Genomic DNA, 25,128 nt, shown 5'->3' with positions numbered 1-25,128 from the left:
GATAAGAGTGCTCATTGACTGCTGTGTCTGTCCTCCTGCAGGGTCTTACAGTGGGTCTTCTGTCTCCTGCTGTTCCTTTCCCAGCAGAATTTCCTCTAAGAGTAGAGGGTTGGGGAGGAGAGTCCACAGCATTGGACATCACACAAGGGCAGGAAGGTGAAATCAGTCCTGTCTGCTGTGTCCTCCTCCTCCACAGTGGGTTCTGCAGCCCTCTCCAGAAGACAGCAATATCATAAAAGATTAGTATATGAGTGTATGTATATGTGTGCAGGGCTGGCACCAGGAATTTCAGGCCCCATGCTGGCAAAAACTTTTTAGGCACCCTGGAGACTCCGCCCAGGCTCCACCTCCACTCCTCGAACCTTCCACAGTCACACCGCCCACTCTTGGAAAAACTCCACTTCTGCACCACATCCTTATCAATCACACATTAAGGGTATGTGCCCACGCTCAGGAGGCGCCTGCGGCCCCGAAGCTGCGGGATAGCCGTGCGGCTTCTGCCCTCATTTTATGCAATTGAGTGGTGCAATTTTTTTTTTTAGTACATGTGGAGTTTCCTCATAGAAGTTAGACTGTGGAGAAAGTCCACATGTAGACCCGCAAGAGAAATTGACATGATGCGGGTCTGAAAGACGCGACGCATGCCAGTTTTCGTGGGTCATCCATTGGTGCACAGAGTCGCATAGTGGACATGGGATTTCTAGAAATCCTATCCACTATGCTGTAACACCTGGCCGCTGCAGGTTTGTTGTTGCATAAGCTGCAGTGTCAAACCCACAGCAGCTCCTGACCATGTGCACATACCCTGACAGTTCCCATAGAACACCAGATCACATACAGTGCCTTATGAAAGTGTTTGGCCCCCTTGAACTTTTCTAACTTTTGCCACAGTTCTGGCTTCAAACGTAAAGGTATAAAATTCAAATTTTTTTTCGGAAGAATCAACAACAAGTGGGACGAAATTTATTGGATATTTTAAACTTTTTAAAAAATTAAAAAAGTGGGGCGTGCAATATTATTCGGCCCCTATACTTTCAGTGCAGCAAACTCACTCCAGAAGTTCAGTGAGTATCTCTGAATGATCCAATGTTGTCCTAAATGACTGGTAATGATAAATAGAATCCACCTTGTGTAATCAAGTCTCCGTATAAATGCACCTGCTCTGTGATAGTCTCAAGGTTCTGTTTCAAGTGCAGAGAGCATCATGAAGACCAAGGAACACACCAGGCATGTCCGAGATACTTTTGTGGCGAAGTTTAAAGCGGATTTGGATACAAAAAGATTTCCCAAGTTTTAAACATCTCAAGGAGCACTGTGCAAGCGATCATATTGAAATGGATGGAGTATCAGACCACTGCAAATCTACCAAGACCCGGCCGTCCCTTTAAACTTTCATCTCGAACAAGGAGAAGACTGATCAGAGATGCAGCCAAAAGGCCCATGATTACTCTGGATGAAATGCAGAGATCTACAGCTGAGGTGGGAGAGTCTGTCCATAGGACAACAATCAGTCGTACACTGCACAAATCTGGCCTTTATGGAAGAGTGGCAAAAAGAAAGCCATTTCTCAAAGATATCCATAAAAAGTATCGTTTGAAGTTTGCCACAAGCCACCTGGGAGACACACCAAACATGTGGAATAAGGTGCTCTGGTCAGATGAAACCAAAATCAAACTTTTTGGCCACAATGCAAAATGATATGTTTGGCGTAAAAGCAACACAGCTCATCACCTTCAAAACACCATCCTCACTGTCAAACATGGTGGTGGCAGCATCATGGTTTGGGCCTGCTTTTCTTCAGCAGGGACAGGGAAGATGGTTAAAATTGATGGGAAGATGGACGGAGCCAAATACAGGACCATTCTGGAAGAAAACCTGTTGGAGTTTGCTAAAGACCTGAGACTGGGACGGAGATTTATCTTCCAACAAGATAATGATCCCAAACATAAAGCAAAATCTACAATGGAATGGTTCAAAAATAAACATATCTAGGTGTTAGAATGGCCAAGTCAAAGTCCAGACCTGAATCCAATCGAGAAACTGTGGAAAGAGCTGAAAACTGCTGTTCATAAATTCCCTCCATCCAACCTCAATGAGCTCGAGCTGATTTGCAAGGAAGAATGGGCAAGAATTTCAGCCTCTCGATGTGCAAAACTGATAGAGACATACCCCAAGTGACTTGCAGCTGTAATTGCAGCAAAAGGTGGAGCTACAAAGTATTAACTCAAAGGGGCCGAATAATATTGCACGCCTCACTTTTCAGTTTTTAATTTTTTTAAAAAGTTTAAAATATCCAATAAATTTCGTTCCACTTCACGATTGTGTCCCACTTGTTGATTCTTCCCCCAAAAATTAGAATTTTATATCTTTATGTTTGAAGCCAGAAATGTGGCAAAAGGTAGAAAAGTTCAAGGGGGCCAAATATTTTCACAAGGCACTGTACATAGCAGCAGCTTTTGTTTTGGACACAAGATTTTGTAAGCTGCCGCCACGACAAGGTAGACTCTTCTGGCAGGGCCCTACTCTACTCTAACCTATTAAACATTTCTTAAAATATCCAGTACTCTATTTAGGTATATTTTTCTTTAAAGGGAATGTGTCACATACATTTTTTCAAATAATATCACATACAAAGGGACAAAAACCGTCACACAATGGCTGGACCACATATTACCACCACATAGTAACCGAACACCACATACAAGGAACAAATACCACCACACCATGACCAGACCACATATTACTACATACAAGCAATACTATATACAAGGAACATAGAATTAAACCTCATACTCTTGTTCATGCATATTTGTATCCCACCCTGTATATAAACCGTTTATTGCAGGAAATTTGTGTGAAAACCACCGATGTTAGGAAATACACCCACATCTGATCTGGTGCAAAGCATAATATCCTGGCAAAGGATCATAGAGCCGCAGATATACCGAGCATTATCAATCATATCAACGGGAGGCAAATAGATGCATCATTGTAAAACAGACGAAAACAAGTATGTACAAAACACTTGTGAAATTACTGTAGAACATTGCAATGGTGAATCAGATTAGATGGAGCGTACAAATCCATGCTATCCAGGAGTTGGATGTATAACAGATCAATTGCAATGGGATACGTCTGCATAGAGTCTGATGCAAAACTTGATCGTGAGGCTATAGGTATAGCAAGCATTTCTATCTGTATCAATGAAAAACAGATTGTCATGGAAATATTGAAAATCTTTTCTTCTCCCCTGTCATAAATATTAAGAAGTCTCTCTCCCAGACTCCTCTTCCCTCCTCCCCTATAGTACTTGTCCATGGGAGAAGAGCTGACACTTTGGCCAGTGGCCTCTATGCAAATCAACACACACATGAGAAGGGCCTTGTAAGCAAATGCTGGCCCAAAAGGTGCTACCAAACCCAATTAACACAGGCTTGTGATAGATTTACAGCTAACTGAGAAGGTTGTATTCCCAGTGCTTCAAAGGGAATGTAACAAAGGCCTGTAGACGGCCCAAGCCAATATGGAATAACTAAAGTTCCATATGTCCGATAATAATGGGGCCTATATTTTTGATGGCAGGATCAGCTAAGGAATAATATGGATATTTTCCCGTCTCTGTAAGCCTCTCTGGGGAGCTGTGCCGCAAAAGTAACAAAATAGCAGACGGCAGCTATACCGTGTGTGGTCTCTGGAGAAAGGTAAAATCACAACAGAACATATGGAGTCACTTTTGGGCCTCTACGATCACCCCACGATAAGTTATCGCAAAAAAAAAGATATCTAATAAAAATATAAAGGCTAGAGACTAGCCCCCGTTATGTCATCACAGAGGGTATGTGGGCAGGTCTCCCATTAGGCATAAAAGAATCCACGGAGGATAGATCAGCACTTATGTTGGAAGTTACATATTTTGTGTAGCACGGGTCACATTCGCTGAACAGGATCAGAGTGCTTCCCTCCAACTATACTGAGTCGTCCCTGCGAGCTGTATAGAGAAAGTTGAGAATTGGAAGACAACAGTAATGTGTTGCCTGACAAAGGTTTTCTATAGAGTGTCATGTCCGCTTTATGAGATGTTACTATCCCTGTCAGGAAAATATCCAGAAATGGAGTGGAAATCAAAGGTTCACTGACAGTGGATTTTAAATTTAAGGAATAAGAATTCAAATACAAAACAAATTGTGACACTAACTGGGGGTCACCTCTCCATACCAAAAGTACATCATCAACATATCTACCAAACCAAAAACTGTGCTCAAAAAATGGATTATCATCAGAAAAAATGTAGATTTCTTCCACCACGACATGTACAGCATAGCCAAAGATGGTGAGAATTTGGAGCCCATGGGGACTCTAAGTACTTGTAAATAATATTTAGAATCAAACATAAAATTGTTGTGGGACAACAAATATTTTATGTTATAATGAACCATTTTAAATTCACAGAATATCCACTATATTTATTTAAATGGTGTTGAACGGCAATGATGGCCAATGCGTGAGGGATGGAGGAATACAGGTTGACAACATTGCTGGTGACAAACCTATATTCTTTCTGCCACACGAACCTGTCAAAAACCCTCAGGACAGACGTAGTATCTTTCACATAGCCTGGATACAAATGTTCACCAGCCATTGGCTTAAATTCTCATTCAATGAACCCATACCCAAGATAATAGGGCGAAGGGGGGGGGGGAGATACCCTTTTGTGTTTTGGGGAGCCCATGAAAAATGGGATAATCGGGTAACTGCCAGCGCTGAATTTTGTTATTAAACCCCGACAAATAAATGCCTTCCTCCAGAATAGTGGACAACATTGTTTTATACAAATTGTTAGGATTCATAGAGACCACCGGAGCAGATTTCATATATCAATAGTTCTAATAGCACATACTCCGGGGCATCAAAACATTGTGTCCATAGAGAATAATGATCTCACACATTTTTCTTTCTTTGGTCTTGAAAAAGTTAATTATCCGATAAGGGGTGGAAACAGACAGAAACCCCTTAATATGCGTGAAGCCTTCTGGATCTGACGTGTAAATACTAAATACCCTTCGGGTAATGAATTTCCGCAATGACCTGTTTTACATCTATTGATGAAATTCATACTGGTTTATTCCCAGCAGACATCTATATGGTGACATTCCAGGTTTTCTGAATTTATTTTGTGTTTTTCCGGTTATTATTTGCCGGTGTACTTATTTGCCTTTCTGTATATTGCGCTATCATTGCTGATTCATCTTCGCAGAACGCACATAAATGATGCAAATATCTTAAAGATTTTTCAGCAATGACGGAGTATTTCCATTGCAATGTTCTGCAGCTTATCTTCCATTTCTCATATATTTATTTTTGTCAGTTTTTTCACAATATAATTCAATGATTTGTTTTTCGTTGATACAGATAGAAATTCCCGCTACATCCACAGCTTCACGATTAAGTTCTGCATCAGATATTTGTTTTTGTCAGTTGTATTATAATGTAATGACCTGTTTTTCGTTGATACAGATAGAAATGCTTGCTCCATCTATAGCCTCACGATCAGGTTCTCCATCAGACTCTATGCAGACGTCTCCCATTGCCATTGATCTGTTATACATCCAGCTCTTGGATATCATGGATTTGTACGCTCCATCTAATCTGATTCGCCATTACAATGCTCCATAGTAATCTGATTCGCCATTACAATGCTCCACAGTAATCTGATTCGTCATTACAATGCTCCACAGTAATCTCACCAGTGTTCTGTACTTGTTCTCGTCTGTTTTACAATGATGCATCTATTTGCCTCCCGTTGATATGACAGATAATGCTCGGTATATCTGCGGCTCTATGATCCTTTGCCAGTATATTATACTTTGCACCAGATCAGATGCGGGTGGATTTCCTTGTGAATTTTCTACTATGTAATCAATTTTGATTTGCATATTTTTTTTCCCCTTTATATGTTCATTGTTATAGGTTTATAGTTTCTCCATACTGGTTATTGTGCATATTATTTGATATTATATCTTTACGTGTGTCAGATCGATAAGAACAATATTTGTATTCACAATTTAGACACTGATGCGTTTTCTCTGTTTATTGGACATTGTTATTGCGATACTCTATACTGAATCTATCATCCATCTCATGCATACATGTTCCTGTCCCTCTATAATCAGTATATCCTCGCACCTTCCGTTGCTATAGTTGATGGCATTTGTGATGTTCGGACCCTGTGATCTCACACCTGTACACTTAATCCCGGTGTTGTGTTCCTATATGGGATAATCCCCTGGCAGCTAACACCAGTGGTCTTCACACAAATGTCCTGCAATAAACAGTTTATATACAGAGGGGGATACGGATATGCATGAATAAGAGTATGAGGTCTAATTCTATCTTATTTTTCACCATCATGGTGTTTTGCATTTCTGGCTTGTTGTGTGATGCTAATTGATTTCTCATTTCGTGTCATGTGACTCCATTGTGCCTGTATATATATATATATGACTTCATTGTCCTTTTCTCATCTGCTATAACTAAGGACACAACCCTAGCGCCAGAAACACATAAGAATTTTACATTTTTTGTTTTTTTAAATGATCCAATATATTTTTCTCATATTTTACCTGTTGGGGTGCTGATTTTCTCCTTTTCGTTTTCTTCATATGTCTGTGCTCACCAGCCGGACCGGCACCCTTCAGTGGACTATCTTCACCCTGTTTGGATTCTGCGTTGCAGCTCCCTAACCCTCCCTCCTGTTTCTTCACAATATTTTAACATGTATCCTAGGCCTCGATGTTCCCCATACAAACTTGCTGTTAGAATTGTTGAGACGGGAGAAAAAGGTCTGAGGAACGCAGACCGGAACGGACTGAAATATATAAAGAAGATCTGGTAAAATGTCCATTTTGATCACACTAATACGACCACACCAGGACAAGGGTTTCAAGTTATAATTCATTCGATTTTTAACCATTTGTTCAAGGATGGGGGATATCATTTAAACAATACAGATCATCCAAGTTCCCCAGAATTTGTATACCCAGGTACTTAATTGTGTCTTTTTGCCACTTAAAGGGAAAGTTAGAAGTTAGTTATTTTGTCAGTTCAGGGTTAAAAGTTATGTTCATGGCTTCTGTTTTAGAGTAGTTGACTTTAAAATTGCTTACATGGCCGAGTTATTCGAACTCCTTTATTATAGAGGGAAATGAGATCATTGGGTTTGAAACATAGAGCAACAGGTCGTCTGCATATAGAGCTAGTTTATAGTGATGTGAGCCTATAGTAACTCCACTAATATCTGGATTTTTGTGTAATGCTACCACGAAATGTTCCATCACCAATGTGTATAGGAGAGGTGATAAGGGACACCCTGGTCTCGTCCCCTTTTTAATAGAAAATGTGTCATATAGAAGGCCGTTTACCCTATCGATTTAGGGTCAGTGTAGAAGGATAAAATTTTAGATAACAAGAAAGAGTCCAACCCAATTTGTGGTAGGGCGCTCTTCAAGAAAGTCCAATGCACTGTGTCGAACGCTTTTTTAGCGTAGACAGAAACAAGGCACATTGGGAGCCCCTGTTTATTGCATGTGAAATTAACATTTTATTTTTATTATCACGAGCTTCTCTGCCCTTAATGAAGCCAACCTGATCGTTGCTGAGGGTAGATAGGGGGAGAGCCGTGTTGTAATTACTTTAGAGAATATTTTGACGTCTACATTATTTAATGATATTGGATGAATATTAGGGCAGGTATTTGGTTCTTTTCCAGGCTTTGATAAAATCGTTATGTGAGCCTTAAGTGATTGGAGGCCAAAGGGGGAGTCTTCTGAGATATTATCAAACACTTTGGCTAAAAATGGTAATAACTGGGGGGAAAACATCTTATAAAATCTATTATTGAATCCATCTGGCCCAGGGCTCTTCCCGATAGGAGAAGCCAATAAATCATTCCCTATCTCTTGTTCAGTGAAAGCTTTGTCTAGTATCTCCTGCTCAGGGGTCTGTAAGGAAGGAACGGCAGTGTCCATAATAGATTTATCAATTTTTGTTTCAAGAATATTAGGTGGCATGTCGTGGTATTGTCCATGAATATTATATAGAGAACTATAAAAGAAACGAAATGCTTCCGCTATGTCAATGGGGTTATAAGTTTCTGGCCCGGGTGCCCCTTTTATTTTGGATACATATGTCCTTTGCATCTGAGGATGTAACCTTCTTGCCAATGAGAGACTACATTTATCTGTGAATTTGTACGAGTACCTTCACATGTGATCTTGGCATTTTGTATACGTTTGATCTAGTAAAGACCTTCCGTCCTTTCTTTTTTTCATTCAGATCATTTTTATTTAACAAAACAAAGAAAGACCAACATTTCTTTTTTTAAATAAACTTTGTGACAAAAAAAAGAAAAAGAAAGAAAAACCAGTAACAATGCAAGAACCGGTTTACAATGATATAAAACCCAATATCGCTCTATAGTACAATGGTTTGGAATAGTAATTTTACATTTGTACATAAATATCTGAATAATTCCTGACTGATTATTTTTTTCCCTATTGAGACATCAAAAGAAAAAGAATATATCTAAGAAGGGGCAATTGTGTGGACTGAGAAAATTATTATTTGCTGACACCTTGGATATAAGGATATACATTCCTGGTTTACTGTAAGGAAATGGACAAACAATCCAGGATAGTATTTCTGTGAAGGTTCTTTGAAGCAATACCTGGTGTATTTAACCATTGATCCCATATGTGTATAGATTTCTTGAGAGCGTTCCTTTAATATAAGATCCACTTTCCAAGCATAGAGTGTTATTTATCCTGGATTTTAGTTCTGTTATGGTTAGGGGAGAATTGTCTATCCAATGTAGTGCCAACAACTTCCTGGCTTGGAATAATATTCTTGAGCTAGCTACTGCCATATGGGAGTCTGGGTCTACGTCCTCTCCCAGGAGTCCTAGGATACAGATTTTAGGTTCCAACTGAAGTTGTATCCCAAATACAGATAGTACAAGAGCGATCACCCCCTTCCAGTAGTCGCCAATATTTACACATTCCCACTTCATATGCATCAGGTGGGCATCAATTTGACCACATCTAGGACATGTGTCATCCGTTTGTATTCCAATTTTAAATAAAATACTTGGGGATCTATATACCCTATGAATGAGAAGAATTCGGGACAATCTTTGTGACTCTGACAATGAAAGTTTCGGTGTCAAATCCAGTATTTCCCCCATTGCTCCTCAGATAACGGACCCACATCGTCCTCCCATTTTGTCTTAACTATCAAAGGATATTTATCCAAATGTAGGGCCAGTAACTGCCTATAAATAAGGGTTAACAGACCTTTTGTATCCACTGCTTTAGCAATGGTATCTATTGGGTGATGTCTATCAATCAGTATGGCGTTTATTCTAGTACCCCTATCCTCCCACTCACTAATATTATTTAGTTTATGTAGCTCTGGTAAGTTAGAGTTGTGCCATAAAGGAGTATAGTTTGTGTACTTTCCAATCCCCAGAATATTTTTATCCCTATCCCACACCTTATATATTAACTTTAGTGTACGACATTTTGTCATTTTCTCGAGGAGGCCCTATATCTAGTACCGAGAATGGAAGCTTTCACTTGGTTCCTTCCATAAGTAGGTGCCCTGAAATTACACAATATTTATCCCATCCATGAAACTACTTTAGCTCCATTCTAGTGTTAAGCCGGTCTGCATATACCTGGAGGGAAGCAGATCATTTATGTTGTTTGTCAAGGAGATCAATCCGCTCAAGCAAATGGGGACTTTAGCTGTTCTCTCCTTTTTTTAGCTTTTGTCTAGGTTTTATTATTATCCCTCTGAGGACGCATGTGAGTGCTTCCCATTTAAATGGTAAGGCAGTTTCATCATGCTCATATATTTGAAGGAGTCTATAGTCTCAAGAAGGTCTGAGACACAGAGTGAGACTTTCGGCAGATTATCATTTAGGTTCCAACATCTGAAGCCTTGGTGGAGTCCGGCGTAGTCAGATCTATAATATAAAGGGAGATGCGAGTCTCTGTCTGAAGCCTTTATAGACAGCGCAAGCGCGACAAGCCTGCGCAGTCCGGCTCCAGACAGAAGCAGGCATGGAGCCGATACAGGTAAGAGGAGCGTATATGGTGCCAGAGATCACAGTATGCGTAGACACAGAACGCATACCGCGATCTCTGGCGCCATACTTACCTGACCGGGAGGAGCGTTGCCGCGGCGCCTTTCTTTGCCGGAGACCGGGGCAGGAGTGAAGGCGTCAGAGTCAGCATATGCGCATAGCGCTATCTGGCGCCATTTGCTGAAGACACATTTGCAGTGTGTCTTCAGCAAAATGGCGCCAGACAGCGTGGTATGGGCACGCGCTACTCCGGCGCCGCACTCCTCCCCCGGCCTCCGGCAGAACAGAACACTGGGCTGCGCTGGAGCACAGGGAAGAAAGGTGAGTATAAGTGCTTATTTTTTTGTATGTGTGCAGAGTGAAAGGAATGAGGGGTGCCATACATACCAGGATTGGGGGGCGAGGGGGCCACACATCAGGATTGGGGGATGAGGGGTACCAAGCATACCAGTATTGGGGGATGAGGGGTACCATGCATACCAGTATTGGGGGATGAGGGGTACCATGCATACCAGGATGAGGAATTGGGTGCCATGCATACCAGGATGAGGGGTACCACGCATACCAGGATTGGGGGGATGAGGGGTGCCATACATACCAGGATAGGGATGAGGAGTGCCATGCATACAAGGATTAGGGGGGTGAGGGGACCATGCATACCAGGATTGGGGGGGGGTGAGGGGTGCCATGCATACCAGAATAGGGATGAGGGGTACCATACATACCAGGATAGGGATGGGGTACCATGCATACCAAAATAGGCATGAGGGGTACCCTACATACCAGGATAGGAATGTGGGGTACCATGCATACCAGGATGAGGGATGGGGTGCCATGCATACCAGGATAGGAATGCGGGGTACCATGCATACCAGGATAGGGATGGGGTACCATACATACCAGGATAAGGATGAGGGGTATAATACCAGGATAGGAATGCGGGATACCATGCATACCAGGATGAAGGGTACCATGCATACCAGAATAAGGATGAGGGGTACCATGCATACCAGTATAGGGATGAGGGGAGCCATGCATACCAGGATGAGGGATGAGGAGTACCATACATACCAGGATAGGAATTGGGGATACCATGCATACCAGGATGAGTAATGGGGTGCCATGCATACCAGGATAGAAATGCGGGGTACCATGCATACCAGGATAGGGATGAGGGGTACCATACATACCAGGATAGGAATGGGGGGTACCATGCATACCAGGATGAGGGGTACCATGCATGCCAGAATAGGGATGAGGGGTGCCATGCATACCAGGATTGGGGATGAGGGGTGCCATGCATACTAGGATTGGGGATGAGGCGTGCCATGCATACCAGGATTGGGGATGAGGCGTGCCATGCATACCAGGATTGGGGATGAGAGGTGCCATCCATACCAGGATGGGGATGAGGGGTGCCATGCATACCAGGATAGGATGGTGGGGACAGGTTGGAGGCAGCACATACCAGCATGGGAGACCATATACCAATAAAAATGCTCGCCACCCGGGCGTAGAACGGGTTCAATAGCTTTTTACAATGGCAATGGCAAGGTTGGCAAAACTAGGACTATTCAGCCTGGAAAAGAGAGACAGTATAGAGACCTTGCCCGGGATTTGTTCAAAAGGAGGGATATTACGGTAACAAGAGGGCATTCACTAAGACTGGAAGAGAAACGGTTCCAGCACCAGCATAGTAAGGGGTTCTTTACGGTAAGAGCAGTGAGAATATGGAATTCACTGAGTGAGGAGACAGTAATGTCGGATTCACTAAACCAGTTCAAGCAGGGACTGGATGCATTTCTAGATACCAGGCAGATTTCAGCATATACTTAAAAATAAAATAAAATAGTAGGTTGATACAGGGATTTATTCTGACTGCTGGTTTCAGAGTCGGGAGGGAATTTTTCCTCAGGTGAAGATTGGCCAAATCATTTGGGGTTTTTGCCCTCCTCTGGATCAACTTTAGCAATTACAGAACTAACAGGTCGAACTTGATGGACGCAAGTCTTTATTCGGCTTTACTAACTATGTTACTATGATCTGACCATACAGCAGTTCCTACCTGAGATGTAGGTTGCCATGTAGGCAAGTGACGGCTAATTAAGAAAAGGACTATATGGCTATGCATATTGTGTAAAGGAGAATAACAGGTATAATCCTTTACGTCTGGATGTAGTATCCTCCATACATCGCCCAGTTGAGATCAAAGCACAATTAGCAAAGCTTTTGTTTGTGTTTTAGATTGGTGACTCCAGCCCAGGGACAGGTCTAAAGAAGGATCCAAGACAAAATTAAAGTCACCTCCAATGATGATAAGGTCCTCCACAAAATATTTTAGTTTGTTTAAGTAATGACGTCATGTCTTAATTTGGTCACAATTAGGGAGATAGAAGTTTGCCAAAGTCAAAATTTTGGAGTATATGGGAGATCTTAACAAACACGAACCTCCTCTCCGTGTCAGACAGTGTTCCTACAATAGTATGCAGCAGTGATCTGTGGCGGCCTATACTCAGCACCTTAGACTTCAAAACTGCATTTTTCTGGGACGCCAAGATGAATAATATCTATTAATAATCTGAGGTACAGTATATGATCGCCTCTAAAGTGTGACTCCTGAAGAAAGAGAAAATGTACGTGCTGTTTATGTCTGTGATAAAACACTTGAGCTCCTTTCTCTGGAACATTAAGTCCTCTGACATTCAATGAACAAGTTTTGAGTTGTGCCATATTATATGAAAAAAAGGGGGAATGGAAGAGAGAAAGATTAAGAGAAAAGAGGAATTATAGACGGTAGATAGTAACGTCTACCTCTCAGTGTCTAAGAAGTATAGATTATGAATATATCAAAACAGTAGGAAATTGCGAAACAAGCAGATCCCAATGCAAGTCCCTAACTGGGGGTTGTCTTTACAGGCGCAAGTCAAACTTTCAGTTCTAGGGTTCCTATTAGGGGGAACCATGGAATATAAAGCAAGTAATGTAATACAGCCTGATATTACAGTAGTATCATGTGAACTCAACTTATATGCCGGTCTAAGATCTTATATGAACTTAGACATTCTATATAGTGGAAGAGTGCCACCTAATGCTCTATTTAGATATATCTAATTATATGCTTAACCCCTTTACAACCCAAGGTGGTTTGCACGTTAATGACCAGGCCAATTTTTACAATTCTGACCACTGTCACTTTATGAGGTAATTACTCTGGAACGCTTCAACGGATCTCCCTGATTCTGAGAATTTTTTTTCGGGACATATTGTACTTCATGATTGTGGTAAAATTTCTTCGATATCACTTACGTTTATTTGTGAAAAAAACGGAAATACGGCGAAAATTTTGCAATTTTCAAAATTTGAATTTTTATGCCCTTAAATCAGAGAGATATGTCACACAAAAGAGTTAATAAATAACATTTCCCACATATCTACTTTACATCAGCACAATTTTGGAACCCAAATTTTTTTTTGTTAGGGAGCTATAAGGGTTAAAAGTTGACCAGCGATTTCTCATTTTTCCAACAAAATTTACAAAACCATTTTTTTAGGGACCACATCACATTTGAAGTCACTTTGAGAGGTCTTTATGACAGAAAATACCCAAAAGTGACACCATTCTAAAAACTGCACCCTCAAGGTGCTCAAAACCACATTCAAGAACTTTATTAACTCTTCAGGTGCTTCACAGGAATTTTTGGAATGTGGAAGAAAAAAATGAACATTTAACTTTTTTCACAAAAATGTTACTTTAGGCCCAATATTTTTTATTTTCGCAGGGGTAACAGGAAAAAATGGACCCCAAAATTTGTTGTGCAATTTCCCCTGGGCACGCAGATACCCCATATGTGGGGAAAAGACCACTGATTGGGCGCACGGTAGGGCTCGGAAGGGAAGGAGCGCCATTTGACTTTTTGATTGTAAAATTTGCTTGAATAATTAGCGGACGCCATGTTGCGTTTGGAGAGCTCCTGATGTGCCTAAACAGTGGAAACCCCCCACAAGTGACCCCATTTTGGAAACTAGACCCCCCAAGGCACCTATCTAGATGCATAGTGAGCACTTGGAACCCTCAGGTGCTTCACAAATTGATTCGTAAAAATGAAAAAGTGGAAAAAAAATACTTTTTCATTATTACGGATCAATTTGTAAAGCACCTAGGGGTTCCAAGTTCTCACTATGCATCTAGATAGGTGCCTTGGGGGGTCTAGTTTCCAAAATGGGGTCACTTGTGGTGGAGCTCCACTGTTTAGGCACATCAGGGGCTCTCCAAACGCAACATGGTGTCCGCTAACAATTTGAGCCGATTTTCCATTCAATATGTTAGCGGACACCATGTCGCGTTTGGAGAGCCCCTGATGTGCCTAAACAGTGGAGCTCCCCCACAAGTGACCCCATTTTGGAAACTATACCCCTCAAGGATTCTATTAAGGGGTATAGCGAACATTTTGAACCCAGAGGTACGACACAGAATTTGATAACATTAGGTCATCATATTGAATAAGTTGTCACTGCTCTTGAGCGCAAGTGCTCGCTACTTGAGGTTGCATCGGGTACTCAGGTATGCACCATGCATCACGGGTGCTCAAGTAAATGCTCGAGTCCCCGCCCGCATGTTTCACGGTTATTAGACACCCACAAAATACATGCGGGGATCGCTCGTGCATGGCATGCAATCCCCGCGAGGTTTTTTTGGCCGCAAAGCATATGGGGCGGAGACTCGAGCACCCGCGATACTCAGTGCATACCCGAGCACCCGATGCAAACTCAAGTAGCGAGCACTTGCGCTTAACACTAGTCGCCATATCGTCATCTTTTTTTTTTTTTTTTACATTGGAAAAAAGAAACAACCCCAACCCTAACATTAGCACAACCCCAACCCCAGCCCTAGCGTTTATTTTTTACAGCATTCCTCATGCGGTATAAGTGATGAGATTACTTTATTCTTTGGGTCAGTGCGATTACAGCGATACCAGAATCATATCGGGTTTTTATGATTGACAGCTGTCACACACTAAAAGACACATTTTTTAAAATCTAGTTTTTGCATCGCCATATTTTGGCCTACAGAGTCATGTGACGGCTCGTTTTTTGCGGGATGAGTTGACGTTTTTATTGGTGCCATTTTCAGGCACGTGACATTTTTTGATCGCTTTCTATTCCTATTTTTGGGAGGCAGAATAAACAAAAACCAACAATTCAGGAATTGTGTTTTTTTACATTTTTTTATTCTGCTCCGCGTGTGGTAAAATTGATATGGTAGCTTTATTCTTCGGGTCAGTACGTTTACAGCGGTACCACATTTATATAGTTTTTCCATGTTTTGGCGCTTTTACACAGTAAAAGCTATTTTATAGAAAAAAATATTTTTTTGCATCGCTTTATTCTGAGAGCTATAACTTTTGGATTTTTCAGATGATGGAGCTGTATGGCGGCTTGTTTTTTGCGGGATGAGATGACGTTTTCAGCGGTACCATTTTTATTTATATTCATCTTTTTGATCGCGTGTTATTCCATTTTTTGTTTGGCGGTATGATGATAAAGCATTGTTTTTTGCTTTGTTTTTGTTTGTTTTTTTTTACCGTGTTCACTGAAGGGGTTAACTAGTGGAACAGTTTTCTAGGTCAGGTCGTTACGGACGCGGCGATACCAAATATGTATACTTTTATTGTTTGTTTTTGTTTTTTTCATAATAATATTTATTGATGGGTACATTATATTTTTATTTTTAGTGGATTATTTTTTTTATATTTTTACAATTTTTTTTTAATTTTTTTTTCACTTTCAGACACTTTTTTTTACTTTTTTACTTTGTCCCACTATGGGACTTTCACTTTTTTTATTCTGATCGCCGGCATGGCACAGGAATGCAGCACCATCCCTGTGCCATGCAGGCTGTCAGCGCTGGACAGGGAGAAGATTGTTTGGAGATGCATTGCGCATGTCCAAGCAATCTTCCTGCTGTCTGGTGACCCGGATGTTGTCATGACGACATCATGTTGTCATGACGACATCGGGTCGTCATGGCAACACCCGGGAAGCCGCTTCAGACAGCGCTGGAAGCCGGAAGAGGAGGTGAGTATCGCCGATCACCTCCCCTTGCCCCCGCAATGCCGCGATCAACTTCGATCCCAGCATCGCGGGGGTTAATGTGCTGGGAGCGGTGCAGGACTGCTCCCTGCACATAGTATCGGGTGTCAGCTGTAACAATCAGCTGACACCCGGCGGCGATCGCGCCCGCACAGCCTGTGTGCGTGCGCAATCGCCATGACGTACTAATACAGGTCAGGCTCTTAAAGCCCAGGGCACTGACGCGTATTAGTATGTCATGGGCTTTAAAGGGGTTAAAGAAGTAAGTAAGCATCTGCAAACTGTCTCTCATCAGGGAAGACAAGATTCATTTCAGGAGCTCATATGATTGGCAGGTTCCTTTCCCATCTGGCTGCATCACCATCAAGTTCATGATCCATTGAACGCCTTCTGTGACGTGCTGGAACTCTCTGTGGCAATGGTGGAGCAGGTGGCCAGTCAGATATATGGAATGTCCAGGGCATCACAAATAGGTCTCATGTTGCTTGGATCTTTGAAAATATACAGCTGGAATGGGTACCCCCAGGAGTACATCAGGCCATTTTCCCGGATGGCATCAAGTAGTGGTTTCAATACCCTTCTTTTAGCAAGTGTCATTCAGGATAGATATGTGAGCAATTATATGCGTTTTCCATTGAAATCACCAGGACCCAACTCCTCTGCTTTACTCACAATGGCCTCTTTTACAGTGAAAAAATGTATGCGACAGATAATGTCCCTTGGATGCTCAGGATCTGGGCCATGATTGCCTATTGTACGGTGAGCCTTATAAATCTCCACCTCCTTATCAATAGGATCACCAAGGATACTATGAATAATGATCGCAGTGTTGGCATAATCACTTGTGCATTGATGCTTTCAGGTATACCCCTTATCCAGATATTATTGTGATTTAAACAGATGGTTTATTTACTGGTTGTGAAGATCGTGTCTTAGTTTCTGAGCATTATGATGGCCTCTAACTTGGACAACATTATCCTCTAATCTCTGTACCTTGTCAGTAAGCTGTGACAGGATAGAAGTGAGGGGAAGTATTTCAGTATTGTATGTGGTCTCCAGCCTCTGAATATATTGCTCCATATCTTCTTTAGTAGGGATAGACGCAATCTGATATACAAATAAGTTATGTTGTTCCCCATATCAGAATAACCTGTGGCTGTGGGGTAAATGTCCCTGTGAAGCAAGCACTGCTCAGCATGGGGGCTTTGGTGAGAGTACAGGGAGATTTATGGAGCTGTTTTCTTGTGAGGCCTACATTAAGAGAGAAGTTGGTGCAGGACTTACTGTCTGGAGCTGTCTGGCATCATGAGGGTTAAGGATGCTTCTTTTTCCAAGCTGAGCTCAGGCAGTAAGAGCTCCGGAGCAGTAAGATAAGACCTTCCATAAGAAACGCTGCATACCAGACATGCTGACGGAGGTGGAGGACCTCAGATTAACCTCTGATCTCTTCTTTCTTTTCCATATCGAAAGTCATGTTTGAGGCTGTAAATTGCTTATAATTCCCCAAGGAGCATGGTCTGAAGAGAGTGCTTTCAGTGTGTGCATTCTCTTGGTGCTATGTCCAGGCCATGTCCTTCCTGTTGATGTACAATGCGTGTAAAGGTGGCGTTGATTGGGGGCAGGATTGTGTGATGTAACAATCTTGTATGATGCAACATCCTTACGGAAACGCGAGTTGTGACACCAATGGAACAGCGCCAGAACAGTAAGTGCGTATGAGTGTTTTTATTTTAACAAGACCAAACATTAGGAATGAGAAGGAGTTGTCCTAGTAGTGGACAACCCCTTTATGAAGATACAATTTTCGGTTAAAAATGAAAAAGGCTTCTCCCCTGTGTGACCTCTGAAGTTTAAGAGTTGATTTCCGTGTAAAACATTTCCCGCATTAAGAACATGAAAATGGATTCTCGTCTGTGTGAGTACTTTGGTAACTAAGAAGTGATGATTTCTTCACAAAACATTTCCCACATTCTGAGCAGGAAAAAGGCTTCTCCCCTGTGTGAGTTCTCTGGTGCTTAACCAAAACTGATTTCAGGATAAAACATTTCCCACATTCTGAACAGGAAAAAGGTTTCTCCCCTGTGTGAGTTCTGTTGTGCTCAACCAAATCTATTTTTCGGCTAAAACATTTTCCACATTCTGGACAAAGAAAAGGCTTCTCCCCTGTGTGAGTTCTCTGATGTCTGATACAACATGATTTCGCTGTAAAACATTTCCCTCATTCTGAATATGAAAAAGGCTTCTCCTCTGTGTGAGTTCTCTGGTGCTTAACCAAATCTGATTTCCGGCTAAAACATTTTCCACATTCTGAACAGGAAAAAGGCTTCTCCCCTGTGTGAGTATTGATATGCTCAACCAAATCTGATTTCCGGCTAAAACATTTTCCACATTCTGAACAGGAAAAAGGCTTCTCCCCTGTGTGAATTCTCTGATGGCTGATAATACTTGATTTCGCTGTAAAACATTTTCCACATTCTGAACAGAAAAAAGGCTTCTCCCCTGTGTGAGTTCTCTGGTGCTTAACCAATTCTGATTTCCGGCTAAAACATTTTCCACATTCTGAACAGGAAAAAGGCTTCCCCCCTGTGTGATTTCTCTGATGGCTGATAAAACTTGATTTCTCTGTAAAACATTTTCCACTTTCTGAACAAGAAAATGGCTTCTCCCCTGTGTGACTTCTGTGGTGATTAACAAGATCTGATTTCTGGTTAAAAAATTTCCCACACTTGAAACAAAAAAATCTAGTTTCTGCTGTGTGAATGCTTTGATGTTTAGGAGAAGACTTTTCGAGGGAAAAACTATTTCCATATTCTGAACATGAAAATGGCTTCTTTGCTTTAGGAGCAATTTGTTTTTTAATGCTTATTTTGTGACTTTGATTTTCCTTAGTAGTCGGTAATGAATCAGAAGACAGGACCTGTTTCAAATGATCAGATGGCAGATCTTTGCTGTGAATGGATGATGGTATATCTGGAGCAATGGCATTCACTTCAATTGTATCCTGTGGGATCTCAAGATCATCTGATTTAAAAATTGAAGATGTGAGCTGTCCCTCTGATCTCCTGGTACTGTCATCTGCCAAGAATAAAACCAATTATTATTTATGAATAACATATCCTTAAAGTTTATATTGTTGAATATTGCTACTTAAACTCTCCGTAAAAATGTACTTTATGTAAAAGTATCATTATTTAGCAAGAAAACATCACAGAAAAAATCAGCCTTACCAACACCAAATCAGATAACAAATGCATTAGCATTTTAGTGTTGGTTGGGTGTACAGGGGTGTCTGTCCATGTGGGGTGCACTTATATAGTGCTGGGCAGCCTTCCTACCCAGTATGGACATCATCAGTATCCTAAGTCAGACACTGTGCATCAAAACTACCTGTGTGACTATGCAAGCTTCATCTGTGTGCATCTTTAATACTAGGCAACCACTCCCTCCATGAATTGGTACGATTGTGAGTGGTTGCTCCATAAGTATTTTGCACCTGCGCGGCCCCCACCTTTATCATGGGGGTCTGCGGCATCCTGCTAGTGCATTTGTTATATGATTTGGTGTTAGTAAGGCTGTATCTTTTTCTGTGATTTTTTTTTTTATTTTGCCCTATGTTAGCCGTCATTATTCACCAAGACAATAACAGTTCACAGTCTAATAGAAAACCTCATAGGATGAACCAGTGGAGCGTGGTGTTCAACTGTTTGTTAATTCTGCCTCCCAAATATGGAATAAAAAGCCACCAAACAATGTTATGTAGGTGAAATAATACCAATAAAAACTTCTACTCATCTCACAAAAAACAAGCCCCCACTCAGGTCCATCACCTGTCAATGGAAAACCAGAGGTTTCCACATTATTAGTGGCTCAAAGGCTTTTGAAAAGCAACATGGCTTCCATAAACCAATCCAGCAATATCCGCTCCCCCAAAGTCAGATCTCCCCCTCACTTCTGAGCCTTGCAGTGCGCTCAAAACACATTTAGCATCCATGTATTTGGCATTACTACAGTGAGAAGAACCCACTTAATTTATGGTGTGTGTCTCCTGGAGCACAATCTGGGCACTATGTGTTGGGTAATGAAATTATATATTTGTAATTTTCACTCTCCATCATCCACTGTGTGCTAATTTCCAGAAACTGCCTGTGGAGTCAAAATAGTCACTACTCCTATAGATTATTTCACTGAGGGTTATAATTTCCAAAATTGAGTCACTTTATGGGGATTTCTACTGCTCTGGTTTTCTGACATTTGGTCACATTAGGGCTTCTGCAAATAGTGGGTCCCATCTCCTCTGGGATCTGCTCCTGCGACGTCTGCTACTCTCACCAGGAGCCGCCTTATTCATCCTGCAGGCGGCGCTGGTGATGGAGGAGATGTCACAACCGGAAGCTCTGGGCGGCGCAGGACTTGTCCAGCCACTAAGATTAGGGTGACTGGGACCAGTAGTTGTCACGGGTGTGTTGCCACGAAGATCGTCACGAGTACACAGCCTGACTTCTCGCAGCTGACTTGTTGGTGCTTTGTGCTTTCTCGGCAGTGAAGGAGTTAATTCTCTCTCTCTCTGGGCTAGCTGAGGTCCAGCCTCGCCCAGCTGCAATCAATGCTTCTTTAGTGAGACTCCTTCATATTCCTGCAGGTCTGTTTGGGAAGTGTCGGTGAAAGCTTTTCATTCAGACTTACAGAGCGGAGCGTGGTGTTTGGAGTTGCTGAGATAAGTGTATTTGGAGTGTATTTTCCCTTCCTCGCTTTATCATTTATCTCCTTTCCCGTTGGTGTTCCCTCTGTTGTAGTTGTGTAGAAGTTGTATGCAAGGTGGTTTTGGTTTTTCCCTTGTACTGTCTCGTTCGTCTAAATACTGTGTGTGGGCATATTATTTCTGGTTCCCAATTGTTGTGATCGGGGTCCTTCTCAGGACTAGATTACTGAGGTGCAGGGATCCTCAGGAGGTAGGGGTTACGCTGGCGGCCTGGACCTCTGTACCTTTAACAGTACCTCCAGGTTTAGGGATTAGTCAGGGCCCCAGCTTAGGGTCAGCTTAGGCCCCCTACCTCCAGTATTCTGTGACAGTGTGACATTTTCACCGACCAACTTAGTTTTTCTCCAGCTACCATGGATCCAGTAGCCGGTCTAGCTCGGCAGTTGCAGAGTTTGTCCATGGGGCTGGCGGACGTCAGGTCCAAGGTTTTGCATCCTCTGGAGCAAGCCGGACCAGAACCTAAAGTAGCTCTCCCTGACAGGTTCACTGGGGGGCGGGACAAGTTTTTTGTTTTCCGGGAGGCATGCAAATTGTACTTTCGGCTGCGGCCTCGGTCATCGGGCAGTGAAGAACAAAGGGTGGGAATTGTCATCTCGCTCCTACAAGGGGACCCACAATCTTGGGCGTTCTCTCTTCCCCCAAGCTCCCCGGTTCTCCAGTCAGTGGATGGGTTTTTCGCTGCTCTGGGACTCGTATATGATGACCCAGATCGGATCTCCCTTGCTGAGTCTAAGTTACGTAGGATTCAGCAGGGAGATCGTCCGGCGGAGGAATTCTGTTCGGAGTTCCGTAGGTGGGCCACGGACACCCAGTGGAATGACCCGGCTCTTAGGAGCCAGTTTTGTCATGGTTTATCCGACAAATTACAGGATGTGTTGGCACAGTATGACTCTCCCGCGTCACTGGAAGCCGCTATGGCCCTTGCTATTCGCGTTGACAGACGGCTTCGGGAGAGGTGCGGGATAACTCTAACCCCTGTAATGTCTCCACCTCCTACAAGGTCCCCTCATATGGTGGTTCCCCTGGTCAGTCCGGAGGAGCCTATGCAATTAGGAGGGACATCTTTTCGGGGAAGGGGACCGGTGGTGCGCCATAAGACAGGAAGGTGTTTCCTCTGCGGGAAAAAGGGACATTTTATTGGGGGGTGTCCATCCCGTCCCTTGCAGAGTAAAGAGTCGTCGAAAAAACTGTTGATCCCAGGTTGTGTGGTGGACGGCAATCTGGGAGTAGGTATTTCGTCCCTAGGTTCGTCTCAGTTTCTCGTACCGGCGGAGGTGGTGGTGGGTACGAGAACTGAGAGGATATCTGTTCTTCTGGATAGTGGGGCCGGGGCTAATCTGGTTGATGCTCGGTTTGCCCGGGTTCAAGGTATGCGATTGAGTGAGTTGGCTAAACCCATCCCTATATTCTCGATCGATGCCAGGCCTCTTGGTCAGGGAAGTTTTTTGCAAGCTGTGCATGGCGTAAAACTTCAAGTGGGGGCAATACATAAAGAACTGTTGTCTTGCTACGTGTTGGAGGGTCTTCCCACTCCTATAGTGTTGGGCCTTCCTTGGTTAGCTAAGCATAACCCGGTTATTAATTGGCAAACCAGAGAGATAAGCCAATGGAGTAAATTCTGTAATAAAAACTGCATGAACACGGTCATCGGTGCGGTTACTCCTTGGGTCTTACCTCCATTTCTGGCGGACTTTGAGGATGTATTCTCGGAGAATGGGTGTCAGGAACTACCTCCTCATCGCGAGTATGACTGTTCTGTAAAACTGCTCCCTGAGGCCAAGTTACCTAAAGCTAGGTTGTATAACCTTTCTGGTCCTGAGAGGCAGGCCATGAAGGATTATATTTCAGAAAGTCTGGCTAAGGGGCATATTAGACCTTCATCTTCACCGGTGGCTGCAGGGTTCTTCTTTGTTAAGAAGAAAGATGGAGGCCTACGCCCTTGCCTGGATTTCCGTGAACTTAATCGGATTACGGTCCGAGATCCGTATCCACTCCCACTTATTCCCGATCTCTTTAATCAGATCGTGGGCGCCAAATGGTTCTCTAAGTTGGATCTCAGGGGGGCGTACAATCTGATTAGGATGAAGGAGGGGGATGAGTGGAAGACGGCTTTTAACACTCCGGAGGGGCATTATGAGAACCTTGTCATGCCATTCGGTCTGACTAATGCCCCGGCGGTGTTTCAACACTTTGTTAATGATATTTTTCGCCACCTGGTGGGACAGTTTGTTGTCATATATCTGGATGATATCTTAATTTACTCGCCGGATCTGGGGTCTCATCAGGAGCACGTTAGACAGGTGTTACAGATCTTGCGGGATAATAAACTGTATGCCAAGTGGGAAAAGTGTGTGTTCGCCGTACAGGAACTCCAGTTTTTAGGCTTCCTGGTTTCAGCGTCCGGTTTTCGTATGGACCCTGGGAAAGTGCGGGCAGTTCTTGAGTGGGATCGGCCGGAGAATCTTAAGGCACTACAACGTTTCCTGGGGTTTGCTAACTATTACCGGAAGTTCATTCGTAATTTCTCGTCCATGGTTAAGCCTCTCACAGACATGACTAAAAAGGGGACGGATTTTTCTAGGTGGTCTGACAAGGCTTATCAAGCATTCTCCTCCTTGAAAAAATGTTTTGCCTCGGCACCCATACTCATTCAACCTGATGCGTCTCAGCCATTCTTTGTAGAGGTAGACGCTTCCGAGGTAGGGGTGGGAGCAGTATTGTCACAGGGTTCGTCCCCTGGTAAGTGGCATCCGTGCGCCTTTTTCTCTAAAAAATTGTCGTCCGCTGAGAGGAATTACGATGTCGGCAATAGGGAACTCTTGGCCATTAAGTTAGCTTTTGAGGAGTGGCGCCATTTTTTGGAGGGGGCAGTTCATCCGGTCACCGTCATCACCGATCACAAGAACCTGCTATATCTGGAGTCCGCTAAACGTCTGAATCCCAGACAAGCTAGGTGGTCATTGTTTTTTACCAGGTTTAATTTCGTCGTTACATATCGTCCTGGGTCTAAAAATGTAAAGGCGGATGCCTTATCTCGTAGTTTCCCTGGGGCCGGGAATACGGACGACCCGATTCCTATTCTTCAGGAGGGGGTGGTGGTTTCGGCAGTATGCTCTGAGCTGGAGGAGGAGATATTGGAGGCTCATGGGGACGCCCCTGTTGGACCTCCAGGGAGACTGTTCGTTCCAGATCAGTTGCGACAAAAGGTGATCGAGGCACACCATAACTCAGTTTTTGCAGGACACCCGGGGAGTAAAGCAACTGTGGATCTCCTCTCGCGTCGGTTTTGGTGGCCTAACTTGCATAAAGAGGTGGTAACTTTTGTCGCGTCCTGTGGGGTTTGTGCGCGCTCTAAGACCTCACATACCCGTCCGTCTGGGGCCCTCTTACCTTTGAAGGTCCCGGAGCGTCCTTGGACTCATCTGTCTATGGACTTTATTACGGACCTCCCTTCGTCTTCGGGTAAAACGGTCATACTCGTTGTAGTGGACAGGTTCAGCAAGATGGCACATTTTATCGCTCTTCCGGCTCTCCCTTATGCTAAAACTCTTGCGCAGGTGTTCATTGGGGAGATTGTGAGGCTTCACGGGGTACCCTCCGATGTGGTGTCTGATCGGGGGTCTCAGTTTGTGTCCAAGTTCTGGAAGGCGTTTTGTGCACGGCGGGGGATGCATTTGTCATTCTCGTCGGCTTTTCATCCTCAGACCAATGGTCAGACGGAACGTATGAACCAGAGCTTGGAGACATATCTTCGGTGTTTTGTGTCTGAGAACCAGGAGGACTGGGCTTCTTTCCTACCTCTGGCAGAGTTTGCTCTCAATAATAGGCGGAGCGAGTCCACTGGTAAGTCCCCGTTTTTTGGGGCATATGGTTTTCACCCCCAGTTTTGTACTTTCAGTAGGGGGGGCTCTTCGGGGGTTCCGGAGGAGGAACGATTTTCCTCATCTCTCGCTTCAGTATGGAGAGGGGTGCTGAAGAATCTGAATACTATGGGGAACCGATACAAACGTATGGCTGATAGGAGGAGAGTGTCTGGTCCGGACCTAAGTATGAACGATCAGGTATGGTTGTCTACCAGGAATATTAAACTTAAGGTTCCCTCTTGGAAACTGGGTCCCAGGTTCATCGGGCCGTACAG

The 25,128-nt window shown here is 43.2% G+C and overlaps 1 protein-coding gene across 1 annotated transcript in view; it reads right to left on the bottom strand.

The window, feature by feature from the left end:
- LOC141182723 (uncharacterized) overlaps window positions 1-25,128 on the bottom strand; it is an 81,397-nt gene that overhangs the window by 39,015 nt on the left and 17,254 nt on the right. Inside the window, exon 8 of the mRNA XM_073660860.1 lies at window positions 18,499-19,306. Within this exon, the coding sequence (XP_073516961.1) occupies window positions 18,499-19,306 (808 nt within the window). The remainder of the gene's footprint in view (window positions 1-18,498; window positions 19,307-25,128) is intronic.

The sequence above is a fragment of the Phyllobates terribilis genome, unplaced genomic scaffold (genome assembly GCF_046119375.1).
Source record: "Phyllobates terribilis strain yellow unplaced genomic scaffold, ASM4611937v1 Scaffold_35__1_contigs__length_13245226, whole genome shotgun sequence".
Lineage (NCBI taxonomy): Eukaryota > Metazoa > Chordata > Amphibia > Anura > Dendrobatidae > Phyllobates > Phyllobates terribilis.
The sequence above is the reverse complement of the archived record's forward strand: the minus strand, read 5'-3'. Positions and strand labels throughout refer to the sequence as shown.